This window comes from Dendrobates tinctorius, unplaced genomic scaffold, assembly GCF_039654945.1.
Source record: "Dendrobates tinctorius isolate UK_male_01 unplaced genomic scaffold, ASM3965494v1 ptg000162l, whole genome shotgun sequence".
Lineage (NCBI taxonomy): Eukaryota > Metazoa > Chordata > Amphibia > Anura > Dendrobatidae > Dendrobates > Dendrobates tinctorius.
Genome location: NW_027361829.1, coordinates 23476816 through 23496393, shown reverse-complemented (window position 1 = coordinate 23496393; position 19578 = coordinate 23476816). Strand labels below are relative to the sequence as shown.

Sequence of the window (19578 nt, the reverse complement as noted above, 5' to 3'; positions counted from 1 at the left end):
CTTGTGGAAATGGGCACACACACTGCGTACTTTCACAAGTAGCTCAGGCAGATCTGGATAGGTTTTGAGAAACCGCTAACCCACTAAGTTGAGCACGTTACGTGTGTGAGGTTGCCAAGCTTCAGAGCTGCCACCAGGTTACGGACATTGTTACACACAACCATGGCTGACTGTAGGTTCAGGGGCAAGAGCCACAGATCAGTCTGGTCTGTTAGACCTTTCAACAACTTCATGGCGGTTTGTCACCTAAGCAAATTAGCTTCAGCAGAGCCTGTTGCCGCTTGGCCAATACAGTGCTGCAGTGCTTCCAGCTTGCAACTGATGTTGACATTTCAGAGAAGGAGAGGAAAGAGGTGCAGGAACGGATGTAGAAGGTGGGGGAACCCTTATGGAATCAGGGCCTGCAATCCTCGGTGTTGGTAGCACATGTCCGTCCCTGGGTCTCGGCTTCCACAATGCTGCTTGTGTAAGGCGAGGACAGCACAGCGGGAGAAAGAGTGGTGGGTGGGGACCAAGATCCAAGGAACGGCTGCCACCACGAGATTGCAGAAGGCTTGTGTTTATACAAGCCTAAAACAGCAATATTTCCAGGGCAAGCAGTCTGGAAATGTGGCTTAGTATTGTTGCCTGTGGGTGGGTGGCTGCGTATTTACGCTTGGGTTCCAAGGACTGTGGTAGGGAAAATTGAACGCTGAACTGGGACAAGGACGTAGATGTTGACGATGGTTTCAAGTGTACAATGACAGTGCAGGGTGGGAGGCATCTTCGCGTGCGTCATTGGCGTGCACGTAGAACAGGGGAAGAGGCAGTGGTGTCACCTGCAGATTCTGTTTCTGCACCCTGGCATTCGGCCCATCTAGTCGGGTGCTTTGCTGTCATGTGCTTGAGCAAGCTGGTGGCAGTCAGGCTGGTAGTTGTGGTTCCCCTGCTGATGCTGGCATGGCAGATGTTGCAAATGGTCTTATTTGGGTTAACTGAACTGTCTTTAAAAGAGCACCAGACTCGAGAACACCTAGACCTTGGTGTTATGAATGGGTCACCGAGGAGGATAGCAGGCCCAGGCTAAGCCACAGAAAACCAGAGAGGTTGGTAACTAAGCGGATGCAGACCCCTGATCCTGTTCACACAACTAGCAGTAGCCGTGGAGCGTACTTACGATGATCCTAGACGCCTCGGCACAGCCGGAGAGCTAACTAAGCATAAAGCAAGAAAGGGGAAATCTAAAAGGCCCCGGAGCAGACCCCAAAGGAATAGATTGTCAGGAAGACAAGATGAAAACACAAACGCAGGCAGAAAAATAGACTGAGCAAACGATGGGGCCCACACTGACTAGACAGGACAGGAAAGGAAAGACACTGTCTGCAATCACGCAAAAAACCCTGCAAAAAGTCCAACACGTCTGATGCACAAAAACACTGAAGTCGCACGACCTCGCCCCCCACTATATCAGCACTCTGGTATATTCTGAAAGCAAAGCAAAAAGAGACCAATATAAAAGGGGACAAAACAAACTGGCACATGCAGTAACATATGGGCGGTGATTCAGCACAGCCCCAGCCGGAGCTAGCTGACCCGCACAAAGCAGAGATAAACAAAACCAGATCAAATGCAAACAGAATAGCAAATGAACCACTTAGCTGAAGATGCAGGGAAAGAGCAGGAGACATCAGACCTCAGGAGGGACAGGAAGAAAATCACCAGCAGGGATAGAGGGAGTCAGCGGTCTTAAATCCCAATTAGAAATCCCAGAACTCCAATCGTCTAACTCATAATCAGGTGGCAAGCCTCTGTCAATCAGATCAGCTCCACTACCTCCAGTAACCACCAGAGGGAGCCCAGAAAGAGAACTCTCAATCTGACCAGCTCCACTATCTTCAGTAATCACCAGAGGGAAGCCAGAGAGAGAATTCACAACACCTTGGCCTAGCAAGTTCACCTGTGTTGGTGATTTGGGGATCACTTGCCCGCCTTGTCTCTGTAGCCCCCCACTGCCTCTTCATGATGGTTGTGGTGCTGCAGATCCTTCCTCCTGTGCGCTTCTGTCATCGCTCTGCATGTCACCTTCCCAAGTTGGGTCAGTGACTTCATCGTCCACCACTTAGTCTTCCATATCCGCACCCTGGTCCTCGAGACTTGCTGACTTATCTCTTGTTGCCAATTGCATCTCATCATCATAGCATTTTCCCACAGCCGCTTGTGACCATGGCTTCACAAATATTTGGGCATCACTACACATGCAATCTCCTCATGTCCCGCTTGAAACAGGCAGTGCGAGATGCCAGAATCTATAAATGGAATTGTGAACAGCTCTACAGAGTGTCCAAGTGTGGGATCACTTGTCTCCGGGCACCCGACATGGTGGGAGGAAGGAGGATCAGGGTGAGAATTATGTGGTCCAAAATCACGGCTGCTGAGACTAGACCATGTGAAAGACAGGGTGGTGCTGGCAAAGTGACAGGAAGCATTACCTGCTATCCAGCCAACAATCTTTTCACACTTGTCTTGCTTTAAGAGTGGTGTTCCGCGCCCTCTACAAAGTGGGACAGGAAGCTAGGTCAATATGATGTATGTTTTTCTTGTGCTCCCACAGAAGGCACCGGTGTCACCTTGCCCATGGCCTCGGCGCTCACCATCACGTCACTTTCCCGTCTCTTACCACACGCCTTTGCCGAGGAGGATAGCAGGCCCAGGCTAAGCCACAGAAAACCAGAGAGGTTGGTAACTAAGCGGATGCAGACCCCTGATCCTGTTCACACAACTAACAGTAGCCGTGGAGCGTACTTACGATGATCCTAGACGCCTCGGCACAGCCGGAGAGCTAACTAAGCCTAAAGCAAGAAAGGGGAAATCTAAAAGGCCCCGGAGCAGACCCCAAAGGAATAGATAGCCCCCAAACATATATTGTCAGGAAGACAAGATGAAAACACAAACGCAGGCAGAATAGACTGAGCAAACGATGGGGCCCACACTGACTACACAGGACAGGAAAGGAAAGACACTGTCTGCAATCACGCAAAAAACCCTGCAAAAAGTCCAACACGTCTGATGCACAAAAACACTGAAGTCGCACGACTTCGCCCCCCACTATATCAGCACTCTGGTATATTCTGAAAGCAAAGCAAAAAGAGACCAATATAAAAGGGGACAAAACAAACTGGCACATGCAGTAACATATGGGCGGTGATTCAGCACAGCCCCAGCCGGAGCTAGCTGACCCGCACAAAGCAGAGATAAACAAAACCAGATCAAATGCAAACAGAATAGCAAATAAACCACTTAGCTGAAGATGCAGGGAAAGAGCAGGAGACATCAGACCTCAGGAGGGACAGGAAGAAAATCACCAGCAGGGATAGAGGGAGTCAGCTGTCTTAAATCCCAATTAGAAACCCCAGATCTCCAATCGTCTTCCTCATAATCAGGTGGCAAGCCTCTGTCAATCAGATCAGCTCCACTACCTCCAGTAACCACCAGAGGGAGCCCAGAAAGAGAACTCTCAATCTGACCAGCTCCACTATCTTCAGTAATCACCAGAGGGAGCCAGAGAGAATTCACAACACCTTGGCCTAGCAAGTTCACCTGTGTTGGTGCTTTGGGGATCACTTGCCCGCCTTGTCTCTGTAGCCCCCCACTGCCTCTTCATGATGGTTGTGGTGCTGCAGATCCTTCCTCCTGTGCGCTTCTGTCATCGCTCTGCATGTCACCTTCCCAAGTTGGGTCAGTGACTTCATCGTCCACCACTTAGTCTTCCATATCCGCACCCTGGTCCTCGAGACTGGCTGACTTATCTCTTGTTGCCAATTGCATCTCATCATCATAGCATTTTCCCACAGCCGCTTGTGACCATGGCTTCACAAATATTTGGGCATCACTACACATGCAATCTCCTCATATCCAGCTTGAAACAGGCAGTGCGAGATGCCAGAATCTATAAATGGAATTGTGAACAGCTCTACAGAGTGTCCAAGTGTGGGATCACTTGTCTCCGGGCACCCGACATGGTGGGAGGAAAGAGGATCAGGGTGAGAATTATGTGGTCCAAAATCACGACTGCTGAGCCTAGACCATGTGAAAGACAGGGTGGTGCTGGCAAAGTGACTGGAAGCATTACCTGCTATCCAGCCAACAATCTTTTCACACTTGTCTGGCTTTAAGAGTGGTGTTACGCGCCCTCTACAAAGTGAGACAGGAAGCTAGGTCGATATGATGTATGTTTTTCTTGTGCTCCCACAGAAGGCACCGGTGTCACCTTGCCCATGGCCTCGGCGCTCACCATCACGTCACTTTCCCGTCTCTTACCACACGCCTTTGCCGGTTTTAAATTATGCATGATATATTACTGTTGAGAGAACTTTACAAGATTAGTATTGCAGGAAAATTTGACCACCTCAGATGGATTTCTTACGCTGCAGTATCAATATAGCAATACTATTTGTTACCAACTGGTACAGTATAAATGCCGTATAATATTTCACTCTAAAAAAATTTGCAGTATTACTATAGCAGGAAAATGTGCCCACCTCAGATGGATTTGTTGTACTGCAGGAGCAATAAAGCTATGCTATTGATCACCAAACATTTCAGGCTGTATGCTTTTGATGCACACTGTCACAGTAAAAAATAGCACGTAATATTTCCCTGCTCAGAACAATTTGCAGGATTAAGAGCCCTGAGAAGGGCTTTTAGTATCAATTGCAGGAGAAAGTAAGGAAGTTTAATTAACCCTATTCTGTCCTACACTATCCCTTCAGCACAATCTCTCCCTAAAGGGCCCGTTACACATAGCGATATCACTAGCAATATCGCTATAACGTCACTGGTTTTGTGACGCAGCAGCGATATTGCTAGCGATATCGCTACATGTGATACTTACCTCCAACCGGCTCCCCCGCTGGTTATTGCTGATCGCGCGAGAACGTCCTGGGCCATTTCTCGTCGTCTGCTTCCTGCTGTGGTGACGAGCGACGCGTGGACGCGGGCGGGATGACGTCTTCATCACCTCGTCTGACAGGTAAGTAGCGACCGACGACCGCTGATATGTCGCTGGTGAGATCTGTCTTTTTGGCAGCTCACTAGCGACCACTTTGCGATGCACCAGCGAACCTGACCGGGTCATATCGTTGTCGGGATTGCTGGTGCATCGCTAAGTGTAACGGTACCCAAAGTGCAGCTAACACCAGAATGATTACACAGGTCAACGAAAAAAATTTTTTTTTCTGGTGTCCAAAATATTTTAATGAATTTGGGGTATTTTTGGGGTGCTGATTCTGAATATGTCATCAGTTTTGCCAGATTGGCTCAAGTTTTTGAGATTTTTGGTATCTTATTTATAGCACTTGTTGGTAAATGCGACGCATCATCTCATTAATTTCTTTGGATTAGTACTTGAACTGAGCAGTTCTCAATATAGTTTTGTGTTAATTAGTGTTCTAAAAGTTTGTTCATAGCTTGATTTTTGCACTAACTTTATGTTGTTGTCTGTTTTCCAGTGAAAAGCATGAACTCATCATGAAGAAGTTGTCTTAACGATCCAGACTCATTCTGTTACATTTGTGGTGAATATACACTGCCAAAACATAGAAGAAACATAACACACTTCGTAAAAAAAGTGTATTTTGCCTATTTTGGGGTTATGCTTGGGGACCAAGACAAGTTTTGGGCACCACACATAGTGTGCAAAGCATGTATCGAATTATTACGAAAATGGAGCAAAGGACAAAGAAAAAGCTTCAAATTTGGTGTTCCAATGGTGTGGAGAGAGCCAAAAAATCATCATGATGACTGTTATTTCTGTGCAGTGCAAGTGCAAGGATTCAATAAGCATAAGAAACGAAAATGGGAGTAACATGGAATCTGCAAGAAGGCCTGTCCCTCATTGTGAAGATGTGCCTGTACCTGTGTTTACCATAAATAACAGTCATCATGATGATTTTTTGGCTCTCTCCACACCATTGGAACACCAAATTTGAAGCTTTTTCTTTGTCCTTTGCTCCATTTTCGTAATAATTCGATACATGCTTTGCACACTATGTGTGGTGCCCAAAACTTGTCTTGGTCCCCAAGCATAACCCCAAAATAGGCAAAATACACTTTTTTTACGAAGTGTGTTATGTTTCTTCTATGTTTTGGCAGTGTATATTCACCACAAATGTAACAGAATGAGTCTGGATCGTTAAGACAACTTCTTCATGATGAGTTCATGCTTTTCACTGGAAAACAGACAACAACATAAAGTTAGTGCAAAAATCAAGCTATGAACAAACTTTTAGAACACTAATTAACACAAAACTATATTGAGAACTGCTCAGTTCAAGTACTAATCCAAAGAAATTAATGAGATGATGCGTCGCATTTACCAACAAGTGCTATAAATAAGATACCAAAAATCTCAAAAACTTGAGCCAATCTGGCAAAACTGATGACATATTCAGAATCAGCACCCCAAAAATACCCTAAATTCGATGAAATATCTTTGGCACCAAAAATGCTGTTGACCAGTGTTATTGATTATAATTAGCTCTAATAATGTTTTTTTTTGCAGTTGAAAGAAATATAACTGTTGTTTTGTAATCTCTGCCTAAACACAGCTAACATTTTCTCCCTGGTGCACCTGCATCTCTCTCCTTGATCTGCCTGTTTCCAGGTTACAGTGTGCCAAGCATGGCATCACGGGTCTTATACAGACTCGACAACTCTATGTGGCCAGCCAATCACAGTAATGTCACAACCAAGATGGCTATGACATTACAGTAACTGGCAGGCATGTTTATTGGCTGTCCAAAAAGCACCAAACATACGGGGGGAGGGGGGAGACTTCAGCTTCCACTCGAGCATAAAAAAAAATACTTGCCAAGTAACGAGCATCTCAAGCACACTGATGTTCGAGTGAGTAATGAGTAGTGACAAGCACACTCATCACTAGTTCCCACATCTGGTTTTTTTCATGCCACAATAACAGGTGAAGCAAAATTGTGGTAAAATTGATAGTGTCATTCAGTGTTCGTCTTCGTGGCAAAAACGCTATGTGTACTTATATCCACAGGAAGGTTAATATTTACTCACCTGAATGAGATCTGTAGTTTTGAACTAATTGGTACACTTGTTTTGGTTTCCGGACAATGCATTGCTTCTCGCTACCAGAACAACTTTTGTTTGCATAGTAGAATAAGGATCTTAGATCACTGAAGCGAAATGAAACGCCTTTCATTATGCTCTGTGCTGTATCTCCAGTAAGAAACATGGAATTGGGATCATTAATGCATCGCATAAGCAAAAAGAGCTCTGCCTGTGTGAAGTCTTGAATCTCATCCCCATAGAGTTCATGGATAGACCAAGGCAACTCTTCAAGCATTGATAGTCTGCAAGATAAATTATACAGGACATCCTCTTCATCAAAATACCCATGCCGATGTTTTATATGTTCATACAAGCCAAACAGGCGATAGATTTCCTTCCGATCTCCTTGAAAGTTTGGTGCCCTTTTCCTCCCAAGTTTAATGTATTCTTGCTCAGTAAGTCTACCCTGGGGGCAGCCTAACGCTTCAAATGATCCTTTCAAAAATGACTTGATCTCTTTCCAAACAAGTGCAGCATTGTACAAAGATTTTCCTTTTATCATTTTAGGCCATAAATCATTGGCAAATACCTCAAACGTCACAAAAATGCGAGGGTCGGTCTCTTTCTGTTCACAGTCATTTTCTTCTTCATGATCAGGGTCAGGCTCCACCTCATAGTCCTCATTCAACAAGTCTAGTACATCAATGGTATCCAAAGACCACCCTGCAATACTTCTTTTGAGACTCCCATCGTCGTTCCTGGAAAAGAATGGGTCAGGCATGGATGCATCCAGAAGTAGCAGGAGATGCTGGGAAGTTATGAACAATGGATAGTTCTCATCTTGGATGTCTTGCAATTTGTACACATTAGGCTCAATTGGTTTATAATTACTTGTTGCCTTCGTGGATTTGCTTAACTCTAGAAAATTTCTTTGTACTTCTTGACAAAGTACTTGGTTTTTGGTAATAAAAACTGGATGATAGTGTTCCAAATCCTGGGGATCTTTCACTTCATCTAAAGATTCGTTTTCAGCCTCCATACCCTCTGCTTCTGGAAGTCCCTGCTCCTCGTCTGTAGTATTAGACAATTCGGTTTCAGAATTCTCCTCGTCATCGGTGTCTCCATCATCAACATTTTCATTAAATGTTCTCTTTTGCCACGGTTGTTTTACTATCCATGGGCCAACTAATACAGCTTCTGTCCAGTAAGAGTGAAACTTCTTCCAGAGTCTATATAAGCAGCAAGTTGTTTTCCCCGTTCCACTTCTGCCAATTAATATGATGGTTTCCATGGGTTTAGGATTTAGATCAATCACCGCATACTCCAACTCACCGACCCTGAAGGGATACTCAACTCTGGAGTTCATATTACTCAGCACATTGAGTGCCATGTCTGTGCTAAAGCTGTGAAATTTCATGATATTATATTCGGTTTCCGTTGCACTGGCGGGGGGGAAGTAATCTGGCACATGTTCCATAGCGCATTCAACTTCTGTATCTTCTATGAAATATTTTGGAATACGCTTTTGCACGTTTGAGGACATGACAACCTTAGTTATGCCCTTCAGTTTTTTTCGGAGTATGCAGGTTAAGCCTCTATTGTAAGCACTGCATATGCTTTCAATGGCATGATCAAGTTTGCCATGGTCAAGAACAATGTCCCATATCCGAATAATTTCTGTGTAAACCCTGCCTATTTTTACTGTTGACAGTTCATTAGCCAGAATTTTTTCTGGCTCCTCACTACATCGAGGTGAAAAATCAATTGCAAGCTCCCACAGCATCCTGGCTCCTTTGTCTAATTTAACTTCGTAAAGCTTAATATTGCTCTTCAGTTTCAGCTGCTTTTGAAGGCTACGGGTCCATTCCCCATTTCCAAGCCTTTGAATCGAGACAATAATTTTATTTTTCATGTACTGTGGCACAGACTTGCATTCCAATTTCTTCAGGGCTTCAGGTGAACACTCAACTTCCCAGGTCATATTATTGAAATCTATATTTGAAGGATCAATGTCATCTTCTAGTGGCTCAGCATCATCTTCAATACCATTAGACACCGTTAAATCATTTAGGGCACATTCATTACTTTCCATCTCAGAGTCACTAGATAACCCATCAGGATTTACTGTAGCTCCATTTGCACAGTCCATAGGTGCCTCATTGATCTTATCTGCATTGCATGGTACAGCAGCCAGTGGTTTTAAACTGTCAAAGACTGGATGCCCTTTGTTTGGTTCTGTACATGTTATTAACTCTCTTATAGCTTGCAGAAGGCTTTCTTTTGGAGTCATTGCTTTCTTTGTGCTTACTTCAGCTCGCTCAGTGATTTTATTCACTGTGTGTTTGCATTTCTCAAGCTGAACATTTTGATCATTACTCATTGTTTTAGTTTGTAAAGGAGCAACATAGAGTGACTTTACATGATTCTTTTGCTGTGCTGCATTTCCATTTGTCTCTGTCTTATTAGGTTTGGGGACACAAGTTGTCTGATTTTGTTTGTGCTTCTTTCTAGATTCATTCCAAGCAATAAGGCGCTGATCCGAATCTTTTATCTTGTATCTTGCAATTTTTCCTTGATGATTTTTTATTGTTAACTTAATATCGAATCTTGCAAGCACAGTTATTACTTTACGATATTGTTTGACATTATTGCTCTTAAAAACCAAATGCATGACTGTGTCTCCATTTATGTCCTGAACGTTGGGTTCCAGGTAAAAGTACTCATGAGGATCTGCAGAATACAAGTCCAAAAGGTATTTTGCCATTGATACACCATGATCGCCTGGAAAATAAAAATAAATAACACAAGTAATTAAAAGTAATTAATGTACAGTACACAGAGAAATATGCCTTTGGTTACTTCATGTAGCAAATCTAATGCAAAGTAAGAAAATCATGAGGTTTTTCTTATGTGGCCAATTACCTAAAGCCTTTCTGATAACGTACATGCAAACACCTTTCTAACCCCTTAAGACCAGTTTCACACATCAGGTAAACGCACACTATACTCGGATCAGAAGATGCAGCCAAACCACCATGTCTCCTGACTAGAGACAATTGCCTCCTATTTGGCTATGAGGCAGTTAGCTCAGGTTGAGAGACCTGGCATTCTGGTCGGGACATCGGATCCAAACACAGCCCTTGCTTCTGATGTACGATACCGGCCTAAGGGTTTAAAAGGTAATTTAGATGTAGTTTTGTAGCAGGTCTTTATTTAAGGCCTCATTCACAAGTCAGTATTTTTGCATCAGTATTTTTATGCCAAAAATAGAAGTGTCTCCAAAACCCAGTTGTAAATTTTTCAATTACAGTTTTTCTTTAACATCGTAACATAGTTATTAAGGTTGAAGGGAGACTTTAAGTCCATCTAGTTCAACCCATATCCTATCCTAACTTGCCCTAACATGTTGATCCAGAGGAAGGCAAAAAAAACCCATGTGGCAAACAGTAAGCTTCACATTGGGGAAAAAAATTCCTTCCCGACTCCACATACGGCTAACAGGCTAGCTCCCTGGATCAACGCAATATTAAGGAAACTAGTGTATATACCCTGTAATATTATACTTTTCAAGAAAGGCATCCAGTCCCTTCTTAAATTTTAGTAGGGAATCACTCATTACAACATCATATGGCAGAGAGTTCCATAGTCTCACTGCTCTTACAGTAAAGAATCCGCGTCTGTGAGTATGCTTAAACCTTCTTTCCTCCAGACGTAGAGGATGCCCCCTTGTCCCCGTCACAGGTCTAAGAGTAAAAAGATCATTAGAAAGGTCTTTGTACTGTCCCCGCATATATTTATACATTGTAATAAGATCACCCCTAAGCCTTCGATTCTCCAAACTAAATAACCCCAAGTGTAATAACCTGTCTTGGTATTGCAGACCCCCTAGTTCCCTAATAACCTTGGTCACTCTTCTCTGCACCCGCTCCAGTTCAGCTATGTCTTTCCTATACACCGGAGACCAGAACTGTACACAGTATTCTAAGTGTGGTCGCACTAGTGACTTATATAGAGGTAAAATTATGTTCTCCTCATGAGCATCTATGCCTCTTTTAATGCATCCCATTATTTTATTTGCCTTTGCAGCAGCTGCCTGACACTGGCCACTAAATGTGAGTTTGTCGTCCACCCATACACCTAGGTCTTTTTCAGTGACTGTTTTGCCCAGTGTTTTACAATTAAGCACATAATTATACATCTTGTTCGTTCTACCCAAGTGCATGACCTACTAAGTTTCACTCCTGGCTTTGGCATTCGAACACTGATACAAAAACACTGATGTGTGAATGAGGCCTAAATAGTCAGACTTCACAAGAAAGGTTCTCTAAGTTAATTTAAGACATTTTTGCTAGGTTTGATATATGGCACTAAAAACAAAATACAAAAAATGTTATTGAATGATTCAACCTGATGGTCATGATCCATTTTTGGATTTGTGGCAGTGCTGGTTCATCTCAACATTAAAACTTTTTTCCTTTCAGGCCAGCGGGGGGGTTAAATGCAGTTTTTCCCTGCTGGCATGCTGGTGGTACAGCAGTCCTGCCGGGTTAGCTGATGTTGCTGGTGACCACTCCCACATCCTTTAAAAGGTCACCTATTGCATCAGCTGACTTTTGGTGACACAGTTCCTCTTTGGAGACCAACCTTTGCAGAAGCAGCTCTCTGGTGTCTGCCAAGTACGGTGTTTGGAGTCCTGTTGCTGTGCTATCTGTGATGTGGAGTTAAGCAGAAATGTGCACAAGCTAAGTGTTGTATTTTACTTACCTTGTCCCTTTGGTGTTTGTCACTTCCCCCTGTGTGTTTTATCTGCAGAGGTGAGGCTAGAGCTCCTTGCTGGCCAGTGCACTAGTCAGGTCAGATCTAGGTGACAAATAGGGATGAGGTATCCTGACATCGGCAGGGGGAAGTACCAGCATAGGGTGTTAGGTGAGAACAGGGACAGACTCAGTGTGGAGCTCAGGAGGTGACTGTCCCTGATTCCCTATTGTCAGGACCTTCCTCTCCCCTATTCCATCGGCGTTGTGTTGTCGTGCCTTTTGGTGACTGACCAACCACTGGGTGGTGTCACAGTGGTCAGTCACTCCTTGACATTGATATGAACAATGTCCTTGTATATAAAATTATTTTTTTTTAATGTTTTTAACTATCTGGATATTTATTCAGAGATCAATGTCATATATTTAATACATTCCTATTTATTAACAAACAATGTGATGCTACGTGATAGACTCACCCTTTTTATTTAAAGCAATAAAAACTGCAGCATGCAGTGGTGTATCCCCTTTTGTGATTGATATACTTGTTGGATCTCCACCCTTAGAGAGCAAGGAATGTGCCAAATCAAAATCACTTTTTTCTAAGCATGCCTGGATTGGGTGTTTCGAGTTGGCTCCAATACCATTAGGAGAAACTATAGTGGAAAATTAAAAAGATAAATAAGTAGAAATTAGCTGACTTTGGTAATATTTGATTCTTGTTACAATGAATCCTTGATTAGAGCAATAATTTACAAAAACATTTCTACCAATGGAGAGAAAAAAAAAACAATGAAATTCTGCTTGAGCAAGTTACATGCAAAAAAACAAACACAGTATATGACTAGAGATGGGCGGACCCCTGGATGTTTGGGTCTGGCGAGTTCGGCCGAATAGTTAAAAAAAACAGTTTGGGTTTGGGTACCAGATCAGTACCTTGACCCGAACCTCATTCACTTGAATGGGAGGTCAGAACATTGAGTGTTTGCCACACTGTCATGTGCATGACAGCGCGGCAAACACTGCCTCTGACCTGCAGTAAAATCATTACCACCAGTCAGATAGCCGCGGTTCTCACACTGTCAAATGACAACGTGAGCTATGAGGAGGTACTGCTCCCATCAGCCTATGTCTGATGCCGCTAAAACAGCTAGAGTAGGTGGCAGCTGATGAAATTATTCATCAGCCGGCACCAGCGTTCTAAATAAATAATTTAAAAAAAACGGCATGGGTTCCCCTGTAGTTTTGATAACCAGCCAAGCAAAACTCACAGCTGGGGCCTGCAACCTTCAGCTGTCAGCTTCAGCAAGGCTGGTTATCAAGAATAGAGGGGTTCCCATACTGTTTTTTCAATTAGACTGCTGGCGCCGGTTGATGAATGCTCTCATCAGACGCTCCTGCTTTTGTTATTAGCGATAGCAGGCGTCAGCTGATGGGAGCAGTAGTCCCATCAGTCGATGCCAGTGACTGGAGGTAAACTTTTTACCTCCGATCACAGCTGCGGGCTCACCGCGGCTGTCTGACCGGTGGTAATGATTTTACCACAGATCAGAGGCAGTGTTTGCCACACGGTCATGCACATGACAACATGAGAAACACCCGGTGTTCAGGGGCCAAGCACGAACAGTAACACGGACTTCCCGGTGAAGTCCGTATGCGGTGTTAGTACCCGAACAGTAGGTGTACAGTATGGATGCTGAAGTTTACTGTTCGAGTTCGCCCATATTTATCTATAACTCCAAGTTGTGGATTCACATGTGCAATTTTTGGGGTATGACCTATCTGTGGAAAAGTTTTAGTGGCAAGCTGTGGTGTTGTTTAGCCACTTCACTCCAATGACTTATTAGACAACGACTTTAAAAGTTGTCTGGCATTAATAAAACTAGGCAAAGTGGAGGTGGTGCTATAAAATAATAAAGAGCCATTTACCTGCTAGTCAAATCCATTGCTGTGCCAGCAGCTCTGCAGGTATTTGTTTACTGTGCTGAGATGATGACATCACATCAAAATATGTGCAGCCAATCACTGGCCTCAGTCGTCAGTCGTGTAGACAGCAAGTCATCGCCACAGCCAAGCAAACAAACAGTGGCGGAGAGCACAGAAGAGGCACTGCTAGGGCTGCAAGGGATTTAACACTTAAGAGTTATTCTAAAGTAGTCTTTTGAGCAGTAAACAACTTTACAGTCTACTTACTGAATGGTTTCTGGTATGGAAGGCACTCCTTCAGTGACAGCTCTGACGAGTAGTAGTAGAGCTGTAGTATTAAGAGTTATAAAGCTCAGCAAAAGTTCTGCTGTAATTTTATTCAGCCATCAGTGGTTTGTTCTGAAGTCTACACTGTTATATGTGAATATAGAGGTAACAGGGCTTTTGAACAAGCACCCAGGCACAACGCCTCTGTCTTTATAGATATCAGCTGCTGTTCCTCTGTTTGCTGGAATAAACCAGCAGAGAATGTAACAAGTTGAAAGGGATTAATCAACGCGTTTCACAGTTGAACAAACTCCATCATCAGGAAAAAAACGCAATTGTAACGTGCTAGTGCAGTACAGCGCAAGCTCCACCAGGGGGTGCTAGTGAGGGAAGAGAGGTTGCACACACAGCGTAGTAGCACAGAGCAACAGCACAGGTGTCACAGGTAACGAAAGAGTGGTCAGACTAATCGAAGTCAGCAACTGTAGGAGCAGAAGTACCAAGGGAGACAGCAAGTGCGTAGTCAGGGACGAGCAAGAAGTCAGGATCTGCCAGGAACGTGGTATCAGAAACGAAAGACGTGGTCAGGGTACAAGCAAGAGGGTCAAAAGCCAGTCGGAAAGCGTGGTATCAGAAATGGAAAAACCACAAGCAGAGTCCAGAGATCAAGCCGAGTCATACACTAGTCCTGGTAATCAAATACTGTTATGGGGGCACCACAGAGTATTCTAATGGGATCCAACCTAAGCCTGTACTGGTTAAGTCATGAAAAACAAAGAAGAAAGGAACAGGCCATACAAGGGGGTCACCAGAGACAGGAAAAATAGCGTACAAAATATTGAAGTTTATTGGACACAAAAAAAAACATGCAAAAAACATTTAAAAACATTAAAACTGGTCACACATGTGATACAACTCGATAATTACTGGGCTAACAGTAGGGCCAGCCACCTAAGACAAACTCCACAACAGTAAAATGTGAATACAGACCTAATGGGCATATAACCAGCATACCATCTAGAAAATACCTGTACACGGCAATTATTCATATATACGACGTATTTACAAAATAGAAACAGCATAAATAATAATTGATAAGTGCCCACCTGGGCCACAATGCTGGCAGCCACCTATAACCACACCACACAGAGTACAAAAAGTATATGCAGGTGTGTCTGAGCACAATAGCATGAGCAGCTTACCGATGAACAGTGCTTAAAATATGCAAAGCATATGGGCCCATGTGGCTAGGCACCAATGATGCGATATAGGGGTGCACAAGAGGTTAATGGTAGAAGCTGAGAGACACCACCCGTTTGTAGTAGCACAGAGTGGTGTTCATCTGGTAGAGGGACCCATGTGGAGTGAGATTAGGCAGAGCAGAGACCCAGTGGCTTCGTCAGGGGTACCTGTTGCAAGTCACCAGTGTCCATATATACCCTTATGGATTAGTAGTAAAGCGCAGGTGCGCTATTTACCAGATTAGCATGGGGAGAATTGTAGCAGACATGTCCCTAAAAAGTGTATAGCCAATGGTACCAGTGCATGAGTCATAGTGGGTGTTTTTCAATGATGTCGGTGCATAGAGCAGCCACTCAGTACAGCGCCTGCCCCCCTACGCACGCGCCGACTGGTACAAAGCAGGACATGCGACATCACTAATGAGTGAGTTGCCGTGGCAACCAATAAACAAAGGAGACGGCCCTTGTGGATTAGAAGTAAAGCGCAGCTGCGCTGCTAGCGTGGGGAGCGATGTGACAGCCATGGCCCTGAACAGTGTATGACCAATCATAGCGGTGCATGAGTCACCCACCATGACTCATGCACCACTATCATTGGTCATACACTGTTCAGGGCCATGGCTGTCACAACGCTACCCACGCTAGCAGTGCCGCAGGTAATCAGGGGCAGAAGGAACACTAAAGGAATACAGGTCAGAGGCACTAGCTTGGAAGCTTACAGTATAGTTGACGCTGGCCCGCAGGCTGCAGAGGACTGAAATAACCCAGCCAGCTCCAAAACAAGGTAGAGGGGATTAACCCCCGCATGACCAGTCCAAAGAGAAGACAGCAGAAAACATACTCTGGACTGGATCATGACAGCAATTACCTTTTTCCTGATGAAAGAGTTTGCTCAACTCTGAAACGCATTTATTAATAAAAAAAACCTGTACTTTTCAATACTACCATCGCCATTAGAAATCCATTATGACCAGCAGCACAGCAGATATGCAACCAGAATGAAAGCACACAGGTATTGCACACCAGAATGAAAGCAGATAGTAAAAGAAAGTCAATTGCAAACTTGCTAATTTTAATGCTGTCTAGAAAAACAAATTTAATAACATGAGTCTACCTCATAAAAGGGAATCTGTCACCTCTTTTGAGATAAGTAATCTATTAATATCTGCATATAGGTTATAGATTGCAGACTCACCTGCGCAGAAGCAAAGTGAAGACAATGCCTATAGGAGGGCGGACTACTGAGGAGAAACGACGGAAGGGAATCCCAAGGTGCGAGACTACAGGACAAAAACCCTACGTTACAGGGACACAGTGACACTGTGGGAGGCAATACATATGGGAGTGCTTTTGAAAAGTTAACTTCAAGGCAACGTCCTCCCCATAGCCTGGAAGAGGTCATTTATATAAAGTGATAAAAGATGAGTTCTCAACAACAAGGCATCTGATATGAGGCATACAGGCATGATTTTTTTCAGCATCCTATAACATGTATGCCCATATTAATAGTTTAAATAGGTCAAATGATGTGACAGATTCCCTTTAAATAATGATTTATTAAAACTATTTTATACCACCCCCATCCCCCCACATCAAAAAGTTTGTTTGTTTTTTGTCAAACACCACCTATAAACTCTTGTTGTGTCTAGAATACATGGTCAAGACTTTTTGCATTACATATAAGCCCTTAGGCTAAGTTCTCACTAGGGTTTTTTAATGCGTTTTACAGTACGAGCAAAGCCTATGAGATGCACACATTGTTCTTTTTTTGTCAACAAGATCTTGTGCTTTGCATGGCTTTTGCAGAATGGAGCATATCACTTATTTCAGCGTTTTTCACCCATTGAAATGAATGAATGGTGAAAAAATGCTGAAAAAAAACCGCACCAAAAACACAGGTATCAGATTTTGCTGCATTTTTGTGGCAAAACCCGATTCTATAGAATAGGAATATTTTTTTTCAACATTAAACTTTATCAGCATGCACAAGAGACAAATCTAGAATGTCAAAACCGCAGAACTGCAAGAAAAAACACAGAAAAAATGCTGAAAAAACGCCTAGTGTGAATTCACCCTAAATATTATTTTTCAAACAATATGAATACAAGATTAATATATGTCAAAATAATCAAGAGCAACACTCATTTTAAAGTCAGAGAGGAGCATGAAAATTTTTACGTCACATTTGTGTGTCTATTAAAGGAGGTAAAGAAGTGGGTAGGGGATCAGGAAAAGTTGAAACAAAGAAGTGGGGGATTGAAAAGCTGCGTATGACTTCTTTTATTAGTTTAGAAAAACCAAGTAGTTATAAAAAGTATAATGGCTGGCAACGTTCCAAATTTAGTTTTTAAGTAAAATTACAATCTAATGTTCTTGGAAAAGAAGTAATATAAATGAACATCCCCTCAAAACCCCTAAGCCGACCCCCCCTAATTTTGCCACAAAAAACTGGGAAACCTTATTGACTCAAGTACAAGCCTAGGGTGGAAAATGCAGCAGCTACTGGTAAATTTCAAAAATAAAAATAGATACCAGTAAAAGTAAAATTAATTGAGACATCAGTAGGTTAAATGTTTTTGAATATCCATATTGAATCAGGAGCCCCATATAATGCTCCATACAGTTCATGATGGCGCAATAAGAAGCTCCATACAAAATACACCCCATAAAATGCTGCACAAAGGTTAATATTGCCCCCATAAGATGCTCCATAGAATAATATGCCCCATATGCTGCTCCATAGAAGAGGCCCCATAAGATGCTCCATAGAATAATATACCCCATATGCTGCTCCATAAGATGCCCCATAGATTATGCCCCCATAAAATGCCCCATAGATTATGCCCCCATATGCTGCCCCATAAGATGCGCCATAGATTATGCCCCCCTTATGCTGCCCTCATAAGATGCTCCAGAGATTATGCCCCCATATGCTGCCCCTATAAGATGCTCCATAGATTATGCCCCCCTTAAGCTGCCCCATAGAATATGCCCCCATTTGCTGCCTCCATAAGATGCTCTATAGACTATGCCCCCCATATGCTGCCACCATAAGATGCTCCATAGATTATGCCCCCATATGCTGCCCCCATATGCTGCCCCATAAGATGCTCCATAGATTATGCCCCCCATATGCTGCCACCATAAGATGCTCCATAGATTATGCCCCCCCATATGCTGCCCCCATAAAATTCTCCATAGAATATGCCCCCATATGCTGCCCTCATAAGATGCTCCAGAGATTATGCCCCCATATGCTGCTCCTATAAGATGCTCCATAGATTATGCCCCCCATATGCTGCCCCATAGAATATGCCCCCATATGCTGCCGGTGTTGCAGCTGGCTCAGGACCCAGCACCTGCAATATTCACCTGTCCCGAGTCCATCGCTGCTGTCTGCTGCGTCCTGTGTCAGTGACGTTCAGACAGCAGAGGGCGCGGCGCGCACTAACCACGTCACCGCGCCCTCTGCTGGCTAAACGTCACTGACAGAGGACGCAGCAGGCAGCAGCAAGCAGCGATGGACCGGGGACAGGTGAATATCGAATATATTTACCCCCTCCTGGCGCGGTCTCTGCAGCCTCGTTCTCCCACGGTCTCCCTTCCTTCCTTCAGCGGTCACGTGGTACCGCTCATTAAACTCATGAATATGCGCATATTCATGAGTTTAATGAGCAGTACCACGTGACCGCTGAAGGAAGGAAGGGAGACCGTGGAGAAGCAGGGGCTGCAGAGACAGCGCCAGGGGGGTGAGTATGATCTCTGACACCCCCGCCGACCCCCTTGTATATGACTCGTGTATAAGCCGAGAGGGGGACTTTCAGCCCAAAAAAATGGGCTGAAAATCTCGGCTTATACACGAGTATATACGGTAAATAACCATAATAATAATAATTATATATATATACATAGAATACAAAATTTACCTCCTTGTTCTAAAAGTAACTTGATAAGCGGCAAACGGTACTCCGCTTCAAGACTTAGATTGCTTATTACGTGGAAAATATCAACATTAGTAAGAGCACATCGTTGAATCAGTCCTTCTTGAGTAGATTTGCCATTCACATTTCTGGTCAGAAGCAGTAAAACCACCTGCCACCGTTGTTCCAATATTAACTGGGTGATGAGGCGTTCAGCAACAGAGTCTGAGATGTCACATTTAACGTCAGATGGGATTTCTACAACAGACAATTGTGTTAGACATTAAGAGAAGAAATTATATGAGCAAACTATATAGAATAAACAGAATATTAAGAAAGCCACGCTTAGAATGTGGGCAGTTTCAGGATGGTAAAAGGATTATAACAGATAATGTGGAACCTGCAGAGAGTCATCTT

The 19578-nt window shown here is 43.6% G+C and overlaps 1 protein-coding gene across 2 annotated transcripts in view; it reads right to left on the bottom strand.

The window, feature by feature from the left end:
• Positions 1–19578, bottom strand: part of TRANK1 (tetratricopeptide repeat and ankyrin repeat containing 1) — a 235450-nt gene that overhangs the window by 69435 nt on the left and 146437 nt on the right. For both annotated transcript variants that reach the window (XM_073549901.1, XM_073549902.1), the window contains exons 11-13: positions 19168–19419; positions 12287–12463; positions 7060–9834 (exon numbers count right to left, since the gene is read on the bottom strand). In XM_073549901.1, coding sequence (XP_073406002.1) covers positions 7060–9834; positions 12287–12463; positions 19168–19419 — 3204 coding nt within the window. The remainder of the gene's footprint in view (positions 1–7059; positions 9835–12286; positions 12464–19167; positions 19420–19578) is intronic.